A 17,382-nucleotide genomic window follows, 5' to 3' on the forward strand; every position below is an offset into this window, starting at 1 on the left:
CCGAGGCAAGGGGCGTTGAATGAAGGGGTGTGGAAGATGAAGAGGTGGGAGCTAAATCGGGGGAGAAGCTTCGACTCTATATATCAACCAACAGACACGGCTTCCAACACGCCCGTCCAAAGACAGGTTCTTCATGAAGGTGAAGGTATCTGGCCGCTTGTTGTCTCCGACCACACAGATTGCCATCATCCTGACCGCCATACTGCGACAATGGGTGTGGGGTAGAAATATTGGGTACTTCTCTCTGGCAGGACTCAACACTTCAATGAAAGAATGTCCACGGCGGGTCCTCGACTGTAGGCAGAAACCAGATTTTGCCATGGGAGAGACCCCGGCTTCAGCATGTTAGGAGGACCAAAGTCAACTTGGCGCCGTTTTAGAATTTGAACCAGTCACAGTCATGATGTATTGCGGGAAAGTCAATGGAGCAACGTCGAGTCGAGGCTTTTCGTCCCGGCAGTTGTCCCCCACCGAGGTTTGTACCTGCCCCTGAGGCCATCTCTCCCGTTTGGTAGGGAAATGCCAGATCATTCCACACACACAGATCACAGGAAGGAGACCCTAGCGTCTCGGTTTCATCGGTCCTGTTTCCCCTGGATCTCATGGATTAGAGATCCGGCTGGGCGAGCGTTGACCACTGCGGGGCCGCAAGTATAGAATGTCACCGGCACATCTGAGCCGTGTTGCAGAGCAGTTCTCCGCATGAAGCTGTCCATAACCAGCGGTTGATGACGATTGAAAACGCTCCACAAGAAGCACAAGGATATAGTGAGAGGAAGGAGGAAAGGGGGAGGAGGTCGAGTCTGGAAGTTGGAGACCATCAGGCTACGGAGGCACTAGTCCAAACAAGGCTAGTATACTAACATGTCATTGGCTGCACTCAAATGACCGAATCATCACCACATGTTGCGGTTTTGTTGTTGTTCGATCATGACTTTTACAAACTCTCCAGTCAACGGTCTCCGTTGCCACGATCCCGGATATGTGGTGATTCATGCTGCCAGATCTTGCATGCTGACTCCACCTAGATCTAGTGACACGGCTTCTTCAATTCCGACTCCACTGGTTTAGTCTCTTAATCAAATGGCCCACATGTTGATGACATGGCAGCCAAGTTGTTGGGCGATGTGTTCCCCGTGCGGATGTCTATTCCCTCCAGCCACTTCTCAGAGCACAAATCTCGTTTTTTTCCTGGTAGAAATGGCGCTGTTGCCTCTTTCATCGTGGGACAGACAACTGTACAGAAGCCATGGCTGACTTTGACCCGCAAAAGAAGTATCAAGAGCAGGAGGAAATATATGTACGGTTCAACCATGAGAAATTTGGAAGAACACACTGACTAGGCCTAGTTTGACGATGGCCGCGAGAGAGAACTCTTGGAATTCATTCTCAACAAGCCAGATGTGGAGGATATGCGAAACTCGCCGCATAAAGTGCTCGCAGCTATCGACGAGTTTGCCCGCACCCAGAAATATCTGATGAATGTGGGCGAAGACAAAGGCCGGATTGTGACTGACCTGATAGCCGAAGTCAAGCCACAGGTCATGGTCGAGCTGGGCGGGTATGTTGGGTACTCGTGCATTTTGTTTGGGGACGCTGTCCGCAAGGCTGGCGGCCAAAAGTACTTCAGCCTGGAGAGGAATTCCGAATTTGTATCTGTGATTACTTCTTTGGTTGACCTTGCTGGGCTGAGCGACATTGTCAAAGTCATCGAGGGATCCAGCGATGCCTCCATCAAGCAATTGCACGACTCGGGGACTCTGCAACATATCGACCTCCTGTTCTTGGATCACTATAAGCCCGCGTACACCACCGACCTCAAGCTCTGCGAGGAGTTGAACCTGATCACCCCGGGATCTGTCTTGGCTGCCGACAATGTGATCAAGCCAGGGAATCCGCCCTATCTAGAGTATGTCCGGAGCAGTGTCGAGCAGAAAAAGGACGCGACACAGAAAGCAGACACGGTCAACGGTGTGGATACTCGCTTCGCAAACCGCACAGCCAAACAATATCTCAAGCGGGAGGGCGAAGCCAAATTGGATGAGACAAGAGTGGGAAATCCGCTGTTGATATACGAGAGTAAACTCGTCCACAGCTTCGAACCATCGGGCGTACCAGTGAGTACCTTTTCCTGACTGAGAGCATCTCGCATTCTGACCAAATACAACCAGGACGCGGTCGAAATCACCAGATGCGTGGGCGTGGGCGAAGAAGGAAGCTGAAACGTATGCTGTTTGGGTATTGGAGCATGTATAGGACAGACGCATACCTCCGTCCGTGCTCTCTCTTTCTTTTCTTGCCACTGGCGGCTGAGAGTCTCGGTTACATTCTAATCTCAGTCATCAAAAGAGTAAAGCTAGCAACGGAAGTATACTAGGCTACTGAGAATGGTAAAACGCTATAAGTGAGACCACCACTGTTTTTCTAAGTAGCAGCAATCCTTGAACGTCTTCCAAGAAATCCCGCAATATCTAGACCTACCAATATCCTCTATTTATCTTTCCTAACAGCGCCCATGTCTCTGGTCGTCAGTAAGACACGTTTACCAGTGCTATATTCTTTTGGTTGCAAACAAGCATGTAGCCGTTATCACGGATCGAAGCACCACTCCCTGCAAAGTATCAAGCTTCCGCGGCATCGGAATATAGTGCCCTACCTATCATCTCCACTTGTTCTGCAGGAGTGACGTCTATATTTCTGATATACGCATTATGCACCTGACAGCGACGTCCCCTTTGCACGCCACAATCCCATGCTATAGCTTTAGTTATTGGCTATCTTGTTTTGAAATTTTTTTTCCCTGTGTGTATGCATGTGTGCGTGTGCGTTTTAACTCTTCAACCGTCTTCACCTCACTGTCCCCTTTCTTTCCAGGCATTCAGGCGAGCACGTCCCTCTGAGTTCAATAATGCTCCAGAGAAACTCTCCGCTGCTGGCTCACAGGCTACAGAACGCATCGCTCTTGATCCTGAGTCTCGTCTTTCTCCCCCTGGACACTTTGATTCTACTCGTTTCTCTTGTCGTGGGCAAAGTCTTTCCGAGCAAGGTAATCTCGAATCGAGAAGCGGCACGTCACCGCGATGCCAGCTTCACGAGACGCAAGGTTCTGGTCACGGGAGTGGGCATGAGCAAGGGCCTCGCGCTGGCACGGCTCTTCTACGAGGCCGGCCACGACGTGATCGGCGCCGACTTTGAGCCCGACGGCGCGTGGGCGTGCGGGAGGGTGTCTTCGGCTCTGGGGAAGTTCTATCGCCTTGAAAAGCCCGACGCGAAGGCCGGGGCCGCGCCGTACATCCAGACGTTGCTGGACGTGGTGACCAAGGAGAAGGTCGAGCTCTGGATCAGTTGCTCGGGCGTGGCTTCGGCGGTCGAGGACGGCATGGCCAAGGAGGTCGTCGAGGCCCGGACCGCGTGCAAGGCCGTCCAGTTCGACGTGCAGACCACGCAGACGCTGCACGAGAAGCACTCGTTCATGGCACACACCAGAGACGTCGTGGGGCTGACGGTCCCCGAAACGCACGAGGTCGCCTCCCGCGAGGCGGTGTTGGACGTCTTGCGCGCGGCGGCGCCCCACGGGAGGAAATACATCATGAAGACGATCGGGGTGGACGACGCCGTGCGCGGGGATTTGACCCTCCTCCCGAAGAAATACGAGCGCGAGACCGTGGAGCATCTCGCGCGCCTCAACATCTCCAAAGCTGCGCCGTGGATATTGCAGGAGTTCATCCAGGGGCGGGAATACTGCACGCACGCGCTGGTCATGGCGGGCAAGGTCAAGGCCTTCGTGGCGTGTCCGTCGGCCGAGTTGCTCATGCATTACCAGGCACTTCCTGCCGAGTCGCCCCTGAGCCGGGCGATGTTGGCGTTTACTCGGAAATATGCGGCGAGCGGCGGCCGGGGGTTTACAGGCCATTTGTCTTTTGACTTCATGGTGCGTGAGGACCAAGACGGAGGAAAGGACGGTAAAGGCAATGTCGATCCGCGAGATATCGTGCTTTACCCGATCGAATGTAATCCGCGGGCGCACACCGCGGTGGTGCTGTTCAATGGACGCACCGGCACCAGCATCAGCACAGCCGCCACGGCAATGGTCCAGGCATATCTCTCCATCTTCGAGGATGTGGATCATCACCACCTCAACCGCACCGCCGATTCGGGCATTGACATAGTTCACCCCGTCGCACAAGAGAAATATTTCTGGACAGGCCACGACCTGGTCACCCTGGTTCTCCTGCCGACCTTGTCGCTCTTCTTCGCGCTGTTCTCTGGCCTAGCCTCCGTTTCCCTTCCCAGATCTAGAGCCCCCTCCAGCACAGGCATCGGCATTCGTGCATCGATCACGCATCTCACCCAAAACTACACACTCTTCCTCCACCGCCTCCTCACGTGGAGAGACGGCACGTACGAGCCCTGGGACCCCCTGCCCTGGTGGTGGCTGTACCACGTCTACTGGCCTGTGCGGTTCTGGGCCTGTCTCCGCGACGGGAGGAAGTGGAGTCGCATCAACGTGAGCACGGCCAAGATGTTTGAGTGTTGACGACAAGTTCCCTCGTCAGAGACTATCGTCAAGGGAATAAATAGGAAGGAGGGGGGAAAGGGGCCGATGCCGTGGGAGAGAAGAGCTTGAAAGAGCTGGAGAAAAGGGGAATGAAGCAGGACATGGAGAGGCAAGTTAAAAAAGAAAAAGGCGTAAGAAAGGAGGAAAATAAGGCGGAGTCGTCTGCTCTTCAATGGCAGGGTAAGGCCGAGAGTCGGGGCTAGTAATAGCCCCATTAATTAGCCAGCCACAGCAGCTGAATATTGAATGTTGATTATGTGAATGTATTTCGATGAGACGGATTTTTCGAGTTTGGCGGATAAATGGACAACAATGCTCACCCGTAAAGCAGGGGGTATATATATCGTCAACAAATCTCTCCGAGTGACCTAGCCTGGCCTGGTCCGTCTTTGTAATCAATCCCTAGGCTCGTTCGATAACTCCTAAAGGGCGGTAGACGGGAGGAGAATAGAGAGAGATGAATCGGAGAGAGGATGTGCGTGTGCATGGCTCAAACGACACCGCCGCCGCCGCCACCACCTTTTCGATCCCTCTTCAGACCCAAAAGCCACCCTACCCCCTCGACCACATCTCTCATCCTCCTCGTGGACATGTCCAGGTCCGGAAACATGGCCCACCAGCAGTGCGCCCACCCACTATACAGATCCAGCCTGGTCGGCACGTCGCATTCTTCCCGCAGGACCTTCTCGTAGATCAGCCCGTCGTCCCTGGCCGGGTCGAGGCCGCAGACCTGGAAATACGCTGGTGCGAGACCCAGATGGCCGTGTTTGACGGAGCCCCTTTGGTGACCTGTATCTGTCCCCTTACCATCCACGTCGCGAGGATCGTGTTGGTCGAACGGGTAGCACAGCTTCGAGGCCGGGTCGGGCTGGAACGCCTCGGTCAGCAGCGTCAGGAGGTGTCGGTCCAGGATCGGGGCGTGGGCGTTTTGCTCGCGGCTTAGATAGCGTGGTTGGTACCGTTCCGGCACGCGACCGGGCGAGATGTATGTTCCCGCCATCAACACTTGGCCCGTCAGCGGAGGGTTCAGGTTGTGGTCCCGCGCGAGGTGGGCCAGCGAGGCGGCGAGGTTGGCGCCCGCGCTCTCGCCGCCGACCAGGAACCCCACGCGCGCGTCAGTGCAGCGGGGGAAGATGGCCGAGTTGGACTTCCTGTTCTCAGTGGCGCAGAACTGCAGCACCTCCCACGAGTCGCAGATGGAGAAGGGGAAAGGGAACTCCGGCGCCAGTCGATACGACGCGCACACCACCACGGCCGAGTGGGCCAGGACGAGCTCCCTCGCCAAACTCAGCTGGAGCTCTGGGTAGCCGATGGTATGGCCGCCGCCATGCAGGAGGAGGATGAGTGGTCGCGCGGGCCCGGCAGCTTTCAAGTCCGCGGTCAGATGGCATACGATGATGCGGCAGGGCCAGTCGTCGCGGAGTCTGATCGAGTGTTCGGTCTCGGTGATCTCGCTCGGCCGCGAGTCTGCGAGGCGTTTCTGAAGCGGTCCAAGACCAGCCGCGGCGCTTTGCTTGATGTCTGAAAGCGTGTAGTTCGACCCGGCTTGGAGTTGGCTGGCTTGCAGGGCAGCGGAGAATGTTGGGTCGACGGTCGCTGTGGCGAGGATGTCCTCGATCGTGTCAAGGTGCGGCGACGGCATCTTCTACCCAGAGCTGTGGTGGCGGCGTGTGTTGACTGCCCAGTGGAAGCTCTTGACGAGGAGGTAATGTTGGAGGGGTGGTAGTTGTTGTTCCCGGCGACTCAGCAACTGCTGTCGAAAATGGCAATTCTGTCCCCCCAGCTTTCCGCCAACGACGGCTCAAAGGACAGGACAGGACACCTTTTGAACCCAACCCGGTGCTCCTCCAGAGCTCGTCGTAGCCAATGTCCCTCTCTGTGTTGCCGTATGAAGTGCCTTCTTCAACCCAGCCACCCTGTCACAACCCCACGTAGCGACACTCGTACTTTCAGCGAGTCAGTCCTGCCCTCCGTGTCATATACCCGTGGTGCACCACAGCCACAGAGCGTGCGCACTCCTTGGTCCGTTCTCGGTCAACGTCTACAGGAAACACTCCACCAGCTTGTCCTGTTCAGAGCCCATTCATAATTCCTCGTATCAACGGGCACGCAGTTTTTCCGAGGCCAAATGACGGGGGTAATGAAGAAGAGATCTCTCTCGCAGGTCCGGACTTTTGCCTTTCTTTTCGGAATCAACTCGGATTGCGAGACCCGCCAATTAACGCTGGGACAGTTACATCGAGACGACGGGGCCCGAAAATAGGATGTTCCCTTGCAGCACAAAAGGAGTCCGAAGGCGTTGACGTACCAACGTACGAGGTACTCAGCTCGTTCAATAGGCGAGGCGGCGGAGGGGCGGAAAGGGGCGGAAGCTTTGCTTGGCAACCCCTTTAAGATTTGGTCCAGCCTGATCCAGCCTGTGGCCCTTTTTCCACTCCTTGCTTACTCGTTACACTTAAAAAGTGCGCATATTCTGTCAAGTAATACTCGGTACCTCATCGTGCTCAATCAGCACTTCTACGATATATCCACTTTTGAGCGGTACCTCAATTCCCAAGATCTCTTTCCTCATCTGCTTTACCTCAGATTGCGATCATGACCAGTTAGTCCGCAGATCGGAAACGGTCCGGCGAGATCCTAGGTGTGGCACCTCCATAGATTGACCGTGCGGTCGTGGTGCGAGCAAGAGACGAGCCCGTGCGCTGGACGCGTCAGCTATTGACGACCGGATCCTGTAAGCTAAAAGACCTTGAATGAGTCAAAGGGTGTTGGGGCCATAACTGGACCTCTTCTCTAGCTCTTCTCGCCTTCAAGCTCAACGCGCTCCATTTGTTCCAAGAACCTTCCTATATCTTACAATTCAGAGCTGCCGCGGGCGCTCGCTGCGCCGGTAGGAGCGGGATATATACTCGCCAATTGCCTAGTGTCGTACGTTCTCCAGTCTCTACTTTGAAAGTCCTCGAGTAACTATTCCGTGTTTGGGGGAAGCGAGGCTCCTCTGGCCCGTGCGTCGAGGTAGATCATTCGTTTGATGGTCATAGACACCGGCTGGTGGCGAGACATTGCACGGAGGCAAACACAAAGGTCCAAGGTTTGCGCGTGGTACAGGTCGTGTGCTGTTCTCGTTGCGATCATTTCTTCGACCATTGCGTAGGTAGGTTACATACTTACGCTATTGTCCACATCTTGGCCAAGATCGAGGATCCGTGCGCTGGCAGCTAGATTCTGCAAAGCCACGCCACCTTGAGACAGGACGTAATGCCGACCTCCGAGGCCCGCTGTTGTATGGGTGGCGAAGCATCTATCGCAAGTTGCGTGAGATACACAATTTGACGAAGAACCATGACTTGGAAATATGAATTTTGACGTGTATGCCAGTGATTGAGCTGGCGCCAATAAGTGCACAGGCGTCTGACCTACTGGTGTATGAGCACAGCAGCCGACGAAGTCTCTCTTGGTTGGAGATGATCCGGTAGTGTGCTGAGGGTTGAGGACAGCTGGTCAGACGGCAGTATGGTAATCTAGTGGTTTGTAGAGCCATGAAGCAAAGCCAACTCAGAAAGTCAAGCCGGTTCGAAGAGAGCAGAATGCAGCAAGTAGAGTAGAGGAAATGGGTTGAGAACCGTCGGGAGACGATAAGAAGACAGACGGGTCGAGATGGCTAGGAGAGGAACTGTTGGCCTCCACGATGGACGATAGAGATGCAGGAAGAATGGGTGGCTCTTGATGGACATTGTCTTGAGGCCACTCTTGATCGTCCAGCGTCTTTCCGACGACAATCCCAAATGACCCTTACAACCAGGCACGAGCCAATGAGTGGGTAAGATGTGATCTGAACCCCCAGAACTCGTAGAGATTCCATGCCTTTATTATCCTCGTCAAGATCGTCCTTTTTGTGCCGTGACATGTTGTCATGCCTTGTTCTATGTAAACAGGAGCACAAATGTAGGATTTTATACGTAGCCTGCAGGTGTCCACGATGTTAGTTGCTTTGCCGTGTCAAGTCAACAAGCAATAACTCACCTTTCCTCGCTCCCTGGAAGAAAAACCTGACCACCAATACCTGTAGTCCAGCCATGCCGACCATCATACAGACCTCGATCAGACTGAAATTGAAGATGCGCTGTTCCGTACTCCTGACAGTGCTGAAGTTGCGGTTCTCTCTCGTACGGAAGTACTTTTGCATTCTGCTGACTGTGCTCAGCTGTCCACTAATCTTGAAAACCAGATCTTCCAATGCAGAGGTCTGTTCGGGTGTCGAGCCGGCTTTTTGGGGGAGGAGGGCGGATTTGGATTCGTCTTCGACCTATACACCCCATGCATGAGTTGTCTACTCTTCAGCCCAGGGGAGGAGCGGTGACTTACAGCAACCTCAAAATCGACCATCTTGTCTGCGAACGTCGACATCTCATTGTTGAAGCAGACACGGTACTCGCCCGCAGTCTGCGCAGTAAAGACAAAGTCTCCCTGTCTCTCCTTTTCTCCGCTCATTATTTTTCTGTCATTGGGCCCATACACCTCGTAGTCGATGTCGAACGAGCCGCCGGATTGAACCTAAATATCTTAGCAATAGTTCTGTGCAAACGAATCCCAGATGGAATCATACTGCGAAATAGAAGGCGACTTTGGTACCTGGTCGCTCGACATTGCTGAAGAAACAGGCCTTCTCGTTGGCGGCAAGTTTATATGTCAGAGCAGTGCTGTACACTCTGGCAACAGCCAGTGCCAGCAGGCTGAGGAAAACGGAATGCAATCGCATGGCTGATCAGATATTAATGCCAATGCAAGTAAGAAGGAATCCAAGATATAAACTCAATGGCACGCGAGTCTGGACCAAAAATTCCCGAAAAGGGGCACAAGTTCGCGTCCGCAGGTGAAATCTTGGCTGGCGACACGTTGTTCGGAGAGAATGGCGCCGCTTTTTCAATGACGTCGAGAAGTGCTTACGCTAACCATATATGATGGTATACTATTAGAGCGGCATCAGAGAACTTCCCAGCTCTTATCACCACATAACACATATCATTCCGTCCTTGCTACAGTGAGAGACCTGGATAACGAGAGTTTGATATTGCTTGGACATGGACAGGTATTTGACTCAACTTCTGTCGACTACATATCAGAAATCACAAGCCACAGCAACCTTTTCCATGCTGTCAGCGATCTTGATGTATTCCTCTGCTCTTTTCCTCATTCCGCCCAAGGACTCCATGCCTAATGGCATTCTCAGGGCCATAGGAGTAGACGACGGCTCCAAAACCTCCTTCACGATGGCCTCTGCAGTCTTCCTCGCATCCTGCGGCGCTCCTTCGTCTAGGCCGGCAATCGCCTGCATCACAAACTCCGTGGGAGTTCCCTTATAAGCGTCTGCAAGGATCGGCATCTTCATCTTCTTCTGATCAAAAAACTTGGTCTTCATCGCTCCTGGTTCGGCAATCAACACTCTGATATTAAAGGTCGACAATTCGGTGGCTAGGGCCTCGGATATGCCCTCGATGGCAAATTTGGACCCGGCGTAGACCGCGGCGCCAGGAGGGGGATTCCAGTTGACTGCACTGGAGATATTGATTATCACCCCAGAATGTCGGCTTCTCATGGATGGAACGAGTGCTTGGATGATGCGGATGGGTCCCCAGAAGTTCGTCTCAAACATTTGGCGGGCCTTGTCTAGGCTGTTAAAAGGAGTTGCAAATCAGCAATCTTTGGCTCACTGCGCCCAGCTGTGGTCGAGATAAGGCACAAAAATTGACTTACTCCATCATCTCCAAAGGTGCGCCATCTGCATACCCGGCGTTGTTTACCACAACATCTACAGGCCCGTGCTTTTTGACAATGTTCTCAATGTCATTCTCAAGGCTTGGACTGGACACGTCCAATGTCGCCCAAACACCACCAAGTTTCTCAATATCGGCAATTGCATCAGGAGAGCTGGCCGGATTGCGGGATGTGGCGATGCATTTCTGCCCAGCCTGAAGAGCTGCTCGGGCGATCTCGAGGCCTAAGCCCGTGCTGCAACCTGTAACAAGCCACTGCATATCCGCTAGTATCGGTTGGATCGAATCTGTATGCCGATTGGGAGTGTCGGGGTATGTTATGTTATTGACGGTGAGTGCTTTGAGCGTGATTACCTGGCTTGAGAGGAATAGACTCACGGGGAATCTATACGTCTATATATACCACCCCAGCTAAGTGCCTAACAACAGTATTGCCAACGCTGCGGCCGTAAACCTTGGCCCATCTCTCTTCCTCCGCTCTATGGCTTGCCAGATGCTAAAAGAGAAGGCATTCTGGCGCATGTCAATATCGTTGGCAAAGTTGAACCGATACTGGCTGCTCGCCCCAAAATGTCCGAAAGTGGCAAAGCAAGAAGCCACGGCCGGATGAATAGACGAGCCGATACCAACAAGAGTTGCTTATTCTAGCAAAAGCACCGCCCAGATTTTTTGACTGCGTGGACCAGTATTCATATCATCACGTCGTCTGATTCACGCTCTTTAACGCTGCGTATTATTTCTGCCTTTCCTCACGGCCGAAAATACATACCAGGCACCAGGTTACTCCGAGGCTTGATAGCGCCTAGCTCTGGCTAGACCTGGTGTCGGGCGCTGACACACACAAACCCGAGTACGGCTACATATTGGGAATAGTTCATGAGAATCAAAGCCCCAGTCATCTCCGAGAGAGTGGAGCTGCAAGTATATTGATAAGAGATTGTGGACTTGTGCATACCCTCTTTCGTTACATTTGTCAGTGGTTTGTGCTGCATCTGTCCGCATAAGGAGTCAGTCATTAAGCTGGCTTTCAGGCAACGGCTTGGTATGTGTGTCGAATGTAAATCCGTCATATGATCCATTGCGGTTGTAGAGGATGGTAACAGTGGTCGATCATGGCGTCCCCACGTTGGGGTTGGGTGTGGATGTCCTTTGTTTGGTCTTTCTGGCGCACGCACAGCCTTACGTCACGATCGGCGACGAGGCTACGAGGCTGTGGTTTTCCTTTTTCTCACTCTCCCCGCCTCGAAAGCAACAGAATCCATACACAAGTCCTCATAGCCATTTAGCTGGTCTCGACCGCTGAGTCCTTCTCCTACTTGTACTTCCCATGCTTCTCTCACGTGAATTGCATTTTCTACCCAAGACTCTTCTCACAAATGCCCGACCTTCGCAGGGGCGAGGACCACACAGATGCGGATCATGAAATGCGGACGTTGACATCTTACCTCTCGCGCATGAGGAGTCTCGCTCTCAATCAAAGTGCGTCCCGAAGCTCTAGAAACTCCGTCAGCGTCAATGGCATATCGCAGGCACCCGTCGTCGTCATGGGCAACCCGTCAGCGGATCTGGACAGTTTCGTCTCCGCCGTGGTGACCGCGTTTTGCTACAACATCGCTGGAAACGGGGCGGTAGATTCTAAGAGATCCGCGTATATACCGGTCCTGAATCTTCCGTCCGTCAGATCCAGCGAGCTGTGGCGACTGCGGCCGGAGTTTGGGGTCGCTATACGGTTGGCATCGGGGGAGGCGTCTGACGCAGTGGGCAAGGAGGGTTCGGAGCAGGGCAAGACTGATGCGTTGAACGAACTCGTCACCATCGCGGACATCAAGGCCGACAAGGGATCTGCATTACACAGGCTATTTTACGAGTCCAAAAAGAACCCCGAGACACAGCAGCCGGATTCGACCGCGAAGCAATCCCTCTTCTTGGTCGACCACAACGCGCCCTCGATACCGGGCCTTTCGGACGAAGCCGTCGCCGCTAGATTTACCGTCACGGGCTGCATCGACCACCACGTCGACGAGCACTACGTGTCACAGGACGCGGACCCACGCATCGTCACGACCGGGATAGGGAGCTGCACGAGCCTCGTGGTTACGCACCTTCGCAAGCAGGGCATGTGGCCCTCCCCCACGTCACACCAGTCTGACGAGCAAAACCAGACCATTCCACAAATCGACCCGGAGGCCCTGTCGCAGTTGTCCAAGCTCGCCCTCGCCCCGATCCTCATCGACACGGCGAACCTGCGGGCCAAGGGCGACAAATGCTCCGACACGGACAGGGAGGTCGCGCGGTTCCTAGAATCCGCGATCGCGACGAGCACGGCGCAGATACCGGGTGAACCGTCGCAGACGTGCTCCGGATCAGCAGTAGGCGGCGCCGAATGGGACCGCGACGCCTTCTTCTCGTGCATCTCCACGGCCAAAGCAAATTCTTTAGACTTGCTGACTATGCAAGAAGTCTTTGATCGCGACTACAAGGCCTGGACCGAGCGCACTGCTACCGCCGGTGGCAACACTAGTACTGGCACTGGTACAGGTAAAGGTAAAGAAATCAACATCGGCATCTCCAGCCTCGTGAAACCCCTCTCCTGGCTCGTCGCCCACGCGGGGGACGCCGACGCCTTGCTCGCCGAGATCGAAGCCTTCGCCACCGACGACGCCCGCCAGCTGGGCGTGTTCTGCATGCTCACGCGCACGGGCGACGGGCGGAAAGAAGTCGCCGTGCTGGTCCTGGACGACGCTGCAAAGGGCGCCGTTGACGCGTTTGAGACAAAGAGTCGCGATGAGCTGCGGTTGGCCGAGTGGGCTGCCGAAGATGGCCGTGGCGGCACCGAGGGACTTGTTGAGGCACTGAAAAAGAAGTGGGCTGAGACGGGCAAATGGAAGATCTGGTGGATGGGAGACACGACTAAGAGTCGCAAACAAGTTGGGCCGCTGTTGAGGGAAGTCGTGAGAGATCTCTAGGTTAGGGATTTAGATTTGATCTACGGTGACGGTCCGATCTTATTGCGTGTCTGGGGTCTGATGTTTGCTTGGACAAATCTCTTAGAGCAGGCCCCTCATTCGACCTTCTTCGCTAGTCCGTGAGCTTCAATATCATTCGCGTCGCCGTCTGGGGTAGTGACTCCGCTCTGCGCCTCTGCGAGTTTCTGCATCTGATCATCCAACTTCCCATACACCTTGGGATTCTTTTTCGGTTCCCCTCCACCAACGCTCTTCATCTGGTATCCTCGCACTCTTGGTCCCTGGCCTGTCTGCTTTGGCAACTCGGATTCATACGCACGACCGAATGTTCTCGTGTCGTCTTCAAATGTCCGGTTCCTGATGCTTTGGCGGACGGCAGAAAAGAAAGCGTCGATGACGGAGAAATTGTGGATTTGCAGGAGTGTCCAGGCGAGCATTTCGTTTGCTTGGAGGAGATGGTGTACATATGCGCGATGATGACGTGTGCAGGTGTAGCAGGTGCATTTGGGGCTCAAGGGACCAAGGTTAGTGGCGTGGGTGGTGGACCAGAGATCGATCCCGAGGGGTTGGTTGAGAGTGTCCGAAGACCCTGGGAAGGCGAATGACAAGGCGATGCCGTGTTCAGAGGACTGTGTCACGAAGGGAACTGTCAACAGATCGACTCCAACATTGACTGCAGCGAGTACAGCGTGGGGTGACGACGGATCAGTCAGGCAGACCGTCGGTATATCTCGGAGAACGTCTGGCAATTCCACGACTGTCGAGGGTGAATGGACGCACAGCCCAGATATGTGAGATTTGTATTCGTCCTTCAAATCTGCGAAATACAAGGACAGAAGTTGTGGTTCGTGAGGTGGTATCGCCGCAAAGAAAGGAAGTCCTTCGCCTTCCACTGCACTCTCTACGAAATCTCGCAACCACGCGTGTGTTCTGTCCACGCTCTTTTCTATTCTCTTAGCACTCGCTTCCTTTGTGCTGATCAAATCAGCGATGCTGGTTGAAATGTCGGCCTTTAACTTTCTAATCGCCTCATGATACTGTTCAACTTCGAGGAATCTGAATCCAACAGATGTAGAGATCGCGATGGATGAATTTGTGTTGTGGGCCGGACAAGGTATGTTTGGGATTCTGCGCGGGCCGAAGATGGATATACACCTGTCGGGTAGGCCAATATACCGACGTAATGGGGACTCTCCGTCTTGTACGGGAGTATTGTAGAATGGCGCATTTGCGTTTGACTTCTCAATGACTATCCACCAACTGTAAGCCACATAAGTCAGCAATCCAGCATGACGCTGAAAGTGATAAACGTACAGTCTTCTAGAGGGACATATACGGCAGAGATATTTGTGTGTTTCTGCAAATTATCCTGGGACAGGTGAGGAACCACACCCCGAGAAGTTGGAACGACATAGTGCGGTGTTGATATCGAATGTCGTCCACGAAGTGTCAACTGGCCTAGCCTGCTGGCGCACTCTGGTATGGACGTCTGTTGAAGTACAAACTTGAACATATCGTCCGGTGTTTGAGTAAGTGAGGCGCCACCTACATGCTCCATGGCGGCATAATTTATGGTAACTAGTCAAATGTCTGGCGGATTTTGAAAGGGCAGCATGGGTGAAATGAGTGCTAGCATTTGCCTTTACGTCACTAGTACTCTGCCGCAGAAATTGGTACGGCGGAGTACAAATGCCGCTGCGAAGCGTATCACAGACAAATAACCTCTGCACCCACGCCTCTTTCTCGCACCAAGCTTCTGTTTGGCATTCTTCGACTTGACATTCAATAACTCTGTCCAACAGACTGCTCCAGCTTGAACGAAAGGAGTCGAGCAGATGGCAGCTGCTATTACAGGCTCGAAACGAGGTAGACTTATCGTGGTCGAGGGCCTTGATCGCTCCGGGAAGTCCAGCTTGTGCCATCGCCTTTATGAGCAGTTCCAGTCGCAAGGCCTGAAAGCCCGCTATGTCAAGTTCCCAGGTCTGTCTAGTCTAGATATTAATCATACAAGAGCATAATCAACTGATTACTCTCTACGTAGATCGAACCACGCCTACGGGCCAGATGATCAACAGCTACTTGACTGGCGAAGCTCAGCAGGACGACCATTCCATCCACTTAATCTTCAGTGCCAACAGGTGGGAAGCAATCAAATCCATCTCCTTGGACCTTCAGTCCGGTGTCAACGTGATAGTCGACCGATATTCATTCTCCGGGGCTGTCTATTCGGCGGCAAAGCAGATCCCAGATCTATCGCTTCAATGGGCGTGGGCCCCTGAAATCGGCCTCTTGAAGCCTGACCTGTTGTTCTTCTTGGACATTTCTTCTGCTGATGCTGCCAAACGTGGTGGGTACGGTGCCGAGCGGTACGAGCAAGAAGAAATGCAATCTCGTGTCCGGGGCTTGTTCAAGGATTTGCTCTCCAGGCTTGATGGAATAGCCGTTCATCAAATTGACGCCGGGAAGACGATGGACGAGGTCGCCACAGAAGTTCTCTCAATCGTTCAAGGCTCGACCATAAACGAGACTCTTACGTCTGACAGCCTGCAGAAACTGGGCCCGTTGCTCGACAGAAGGTCCTGAGAAGTAAAGCGGCATTACTGGAATCAGGGTTGCCGTGGTCATCCTTCATCTTCGCTATCTTCTATAACTATTTGGAGCCTCTTAGGATCTTTGGTGCCAGTGGAAGGCTTAACCGTCAGTCCACTCGACACATTGGACGCCACACTTGTGAGGGAGTCGGCAGATGCAACGGACAGCCTGTCTTCATCGTCCCCATCGTCACAGCTAATCTCAGCGTCGTCAACTACAACCTTAGAGGTGAGTGCTTCTTCTTCGCTGTCCAAAGAAAGATCGTCTTCACTGTCGGTCTCCATTATTTCTGCTGCCGCGATCGCTGTGCTTTTACCCCTCTTACCCATGAGTTTTTGGATCTCTTTTACGCCCCTGTTTCTAAGAGTGACCTGCTGCATCAGTTCCAACCAAGCGTGCTCCTGTTGACAGCTCGGACATGTCGCAGTTTCTGGGACGATATTTGAAGTTGACTGGGTTTCCTGCAGAGCTTTATCCGCGAGACATCTGATGTGTGACATGCCCTGGCAATCGTGCGTGTGACAGATAACGAAGATGCTCTTGCGAAGATCGATCGTCTCTCTGCATACTGAACAATTTTGATTATCGCCTTCATCGAGAAGAAATTGGCTCTTTTCGAAGACACCTTTGAGTCGGGCGTATGTTGGATCAACACCTTCAACACCACCTTTTCCGATTAAATCGGCTTTCCTCTTCCTCTGGGTCGGGTGCGGCTGAGCAGAGGTGAACTCCACCTCGTCTGGCTGTTGAGGCATGGGTTCTGCCGGGTCAAAACTCACTCTAATTCCCGGTCTGATCTGAGCGTCAACGCGTCCGGACCAGGTCGACCACGAACGATAAACATCCTCACAGAAGAAGCGCACTTCGAGTGGCCACTTGGAGAAATAGGGTGCTCGCAGTAGTAGATGGAGATTTGATAACTTGTCAATCAAAGAAGTTCTTGGTCGCCCCGGTCTCTTGGTGACCTTCCCGGTTTTGGAAGTCTTCGTTCGGCTTGTGGCAAAGGAGAGGCGCTGCTCCGGCGAAATGTGGCGCGTCAAGTGTGCATTATGCCACGCCCACTCAAATTGCAACGCTGCAATATTGGAGGGGAACCCAGCGATGATACAGGCCATTTCCCAAGGACGAAGGCTGGCGCGGGAAGTCCGCACGGCGCCACCTTGAACTCGACCATTGTGCTGAGCAAGACGACGTGCTGGGTCTGGCGAGGAACCGACGTAGAGGCTTGAGTGCCGCACAGTAGAGCGGAGGAGATAACAGCAGTAGAAGGCGGGGATGGGCTTGATATCCATCCTCGCACTTGATGCGATGTCACCCGTGGACGTGTCGCTAACTTCAAGAGGCGCTTGGAGCAAAGAGGAGATGAGAATCGGGCTTAGGGACTCATGATTGGTGGCAATGGCTTGTCGATCTAATATGGGTAGCTCGGTAAACAAACTAGAGCATTTCCGTCGATGGGTATGTGATACGTGGCGTATCTTATGTCTAAGTC

At 53.5% G+C, this 17,382-nt stretch overlaps 9 protein-coding genes across 9 annotated transcripts; 4 read left to right on the forward strand and 5 right to left on the reverse strand.

Moving 5' to 3' along the window:
- Positions 1–1,249: 1,249 nt before the first annotated feature.
- On the forward strand, positions 1,250–2,222 carry AYO21_03178 (hypothetical protein; the record flags this gene model as incomplete). Its single annotated transcript, XM_022653152.1, has 3 exons — positions 1,250–1,300; positions 1,350–2,117; positions 2,172–2,222. 3 exons carry the CDS (start codon positions 1,250–1,252, stop codon positions 2,220–2,222), a joined length of 870 nt encoding a protein of 289 aa, XP_022514545.1.
- Positions 2,223–2,908: 686 nt separating this feature from the next.
- Positions 2,909–4,537, forward strand: AYO21_03179 (hypothetical protein; the record flags this gene model as incomplete). The annotated part of the gene is made up of 1 exon (XM_022653153.1): positions 2,909–4,537. One exon carries the CDS (start codon positions 2,909–2,911, stop codon positions 4,535–4,537), a length of 1,629 nt encoding a protein of 542 aa, XP_022514546.1.
- A 511-nt stretch (positions 4,538–5,048) lies between these two features.
- On the reverse strand, positions 5,049–6,200 carry AYO21_03180 (hypothetical protein; the record flags this gene model as incomplete). Its single annotated transcript, XM_022653154.1, has 1 exon — positions 5,049–6,200. One exon carries the CDS (start codon positions 6,198–6,200, stop codon positions 5,049–5,051), a length of 1,152 nt encoding a protein of 383 aa, XP_022514547.1.
- A 2,311-nt stretch (positions 6,201–8,511) lies between these two features.
- AYO21_03181 (hypothetical protein) lies at positions 8,512–9,317 on the reverse strand (the record flags this gene model as incomplete). The annotated part of the gene is made up of 4 exons (XM_022653155.1): positions 8,512–8,522; positions 8,582–8,864; positions 8,924–9,112; positions 9,165–9,317. 4 exons carry the CDS (start codon positions 9,315–9,317, stop codon positions 8,512–8,514), a joined length of 636 nt encoding a protein of 211 aa, XP_022514548.1.
- Positions 9,318–9,677: 360 nt separating this feature from the next.
- Positions 9,678–10,593, reverse strand: AYO21_03182 (hypothetical protein; the record flags this gene model as incomplete). Its single annotated transcript, XM_022653156.1, has 2 exons — positions 9,678–10,230; positions 10,313–10,593. The coding sequence occupies 2 exons, from the start codon at positions 10,591–10,593 to the stop codon at positions 9,678–9,680; spliced, it is 834 nt and encodes a 277-aa protein (XP_022514549.1).
- A 1,115-nt stretch (positions 10,594–11,708) lies between these two features.
- On the forward strand, positions 11,709–13,298 carry AYO21_03183 (hypothetical protein; the record flags this gene model as incomplete). Its single annotated transcript, XM_022653157.1, has 1 exon — positions 11,709–13,298. The coding sequence occupies one exon, from the start codon at positions 11,709–11,711 to the stop codon at positions 13,296–13,298; it is 1,590 nt and encodes a 529-aa protein (XP_022514550.1).
- Positions 13,299–13,393: 95 nt separating this feature from the next.
- On the reverse strand, positions 13,394–14,856 carry AYO21_03184 (hypothetical protein; the record flags this gene model as incomplete). Its single annotated transcript, XM_022653158.1, has 2 exons — positions 13,394–14,547; positions 14,613–14,856. The coding sequence occupies 2 exons, from the start codon at positions 14,854–14,856 to the stop codon at positions 13,394–13,396; spliced, it is 1,398 nt and encodes a 465-aa protein (XP_022514551.1).
- Positions 14,857–15,133: 277 nt separating this feature from the next.
- Positions 15,134–15,881, forward strand: AYO21_03185 (thymidylate kinase; the record flags this gene model as incomplete). Its single annotated transcript, XM_022653159.1, has 2 exons — positions 15,134–15,278; positions 15,340–15,881. The coding sequence occupies 2 exons, from the start codon at positions 15,134–15,136 to the stop codon at positions 15,879–15,881; spliced, it is 687 nt and encodes a 228-aa protein (XP_022514552.1).
- Positions 15,882–15,919: 38 nt separating this feature from the next.
- On the reverse strand, positions 15,920–17,182 carry AYO21_03186 (hypothetical protein; the record flags this gene model as incomplete). The annotated part of the gene is made up of 1 exon (XM_022653160.1): positions 15,920–17,182. The coding sequence occupies one exon, from the start codon at positions 17,180–17,182 to the stop codon at positions 15,920–15,922; it is 1,263 nt and encodes a 420-aa protein (XP_022514553.1).
- Positions 17,183–17,382: the final 200 nt, after the last annotated feature.

Source organism: Fonsecaea monophora (genome assembly GCF_001642475.1).
Source record: "Fonsecaea monophora strain CBS 269.37 chromosome Unknown Scaff15, whole genome shotgun sequence".
Classification (NCBI taxonomy): domain Eukaryota; kingdom Fungi; phylum Ascomycota; class Eurotiomycetes; order Chaetothyriales; family Herpotrichiellaceae; genus Fonsecaea; species Fonsecaea monophora.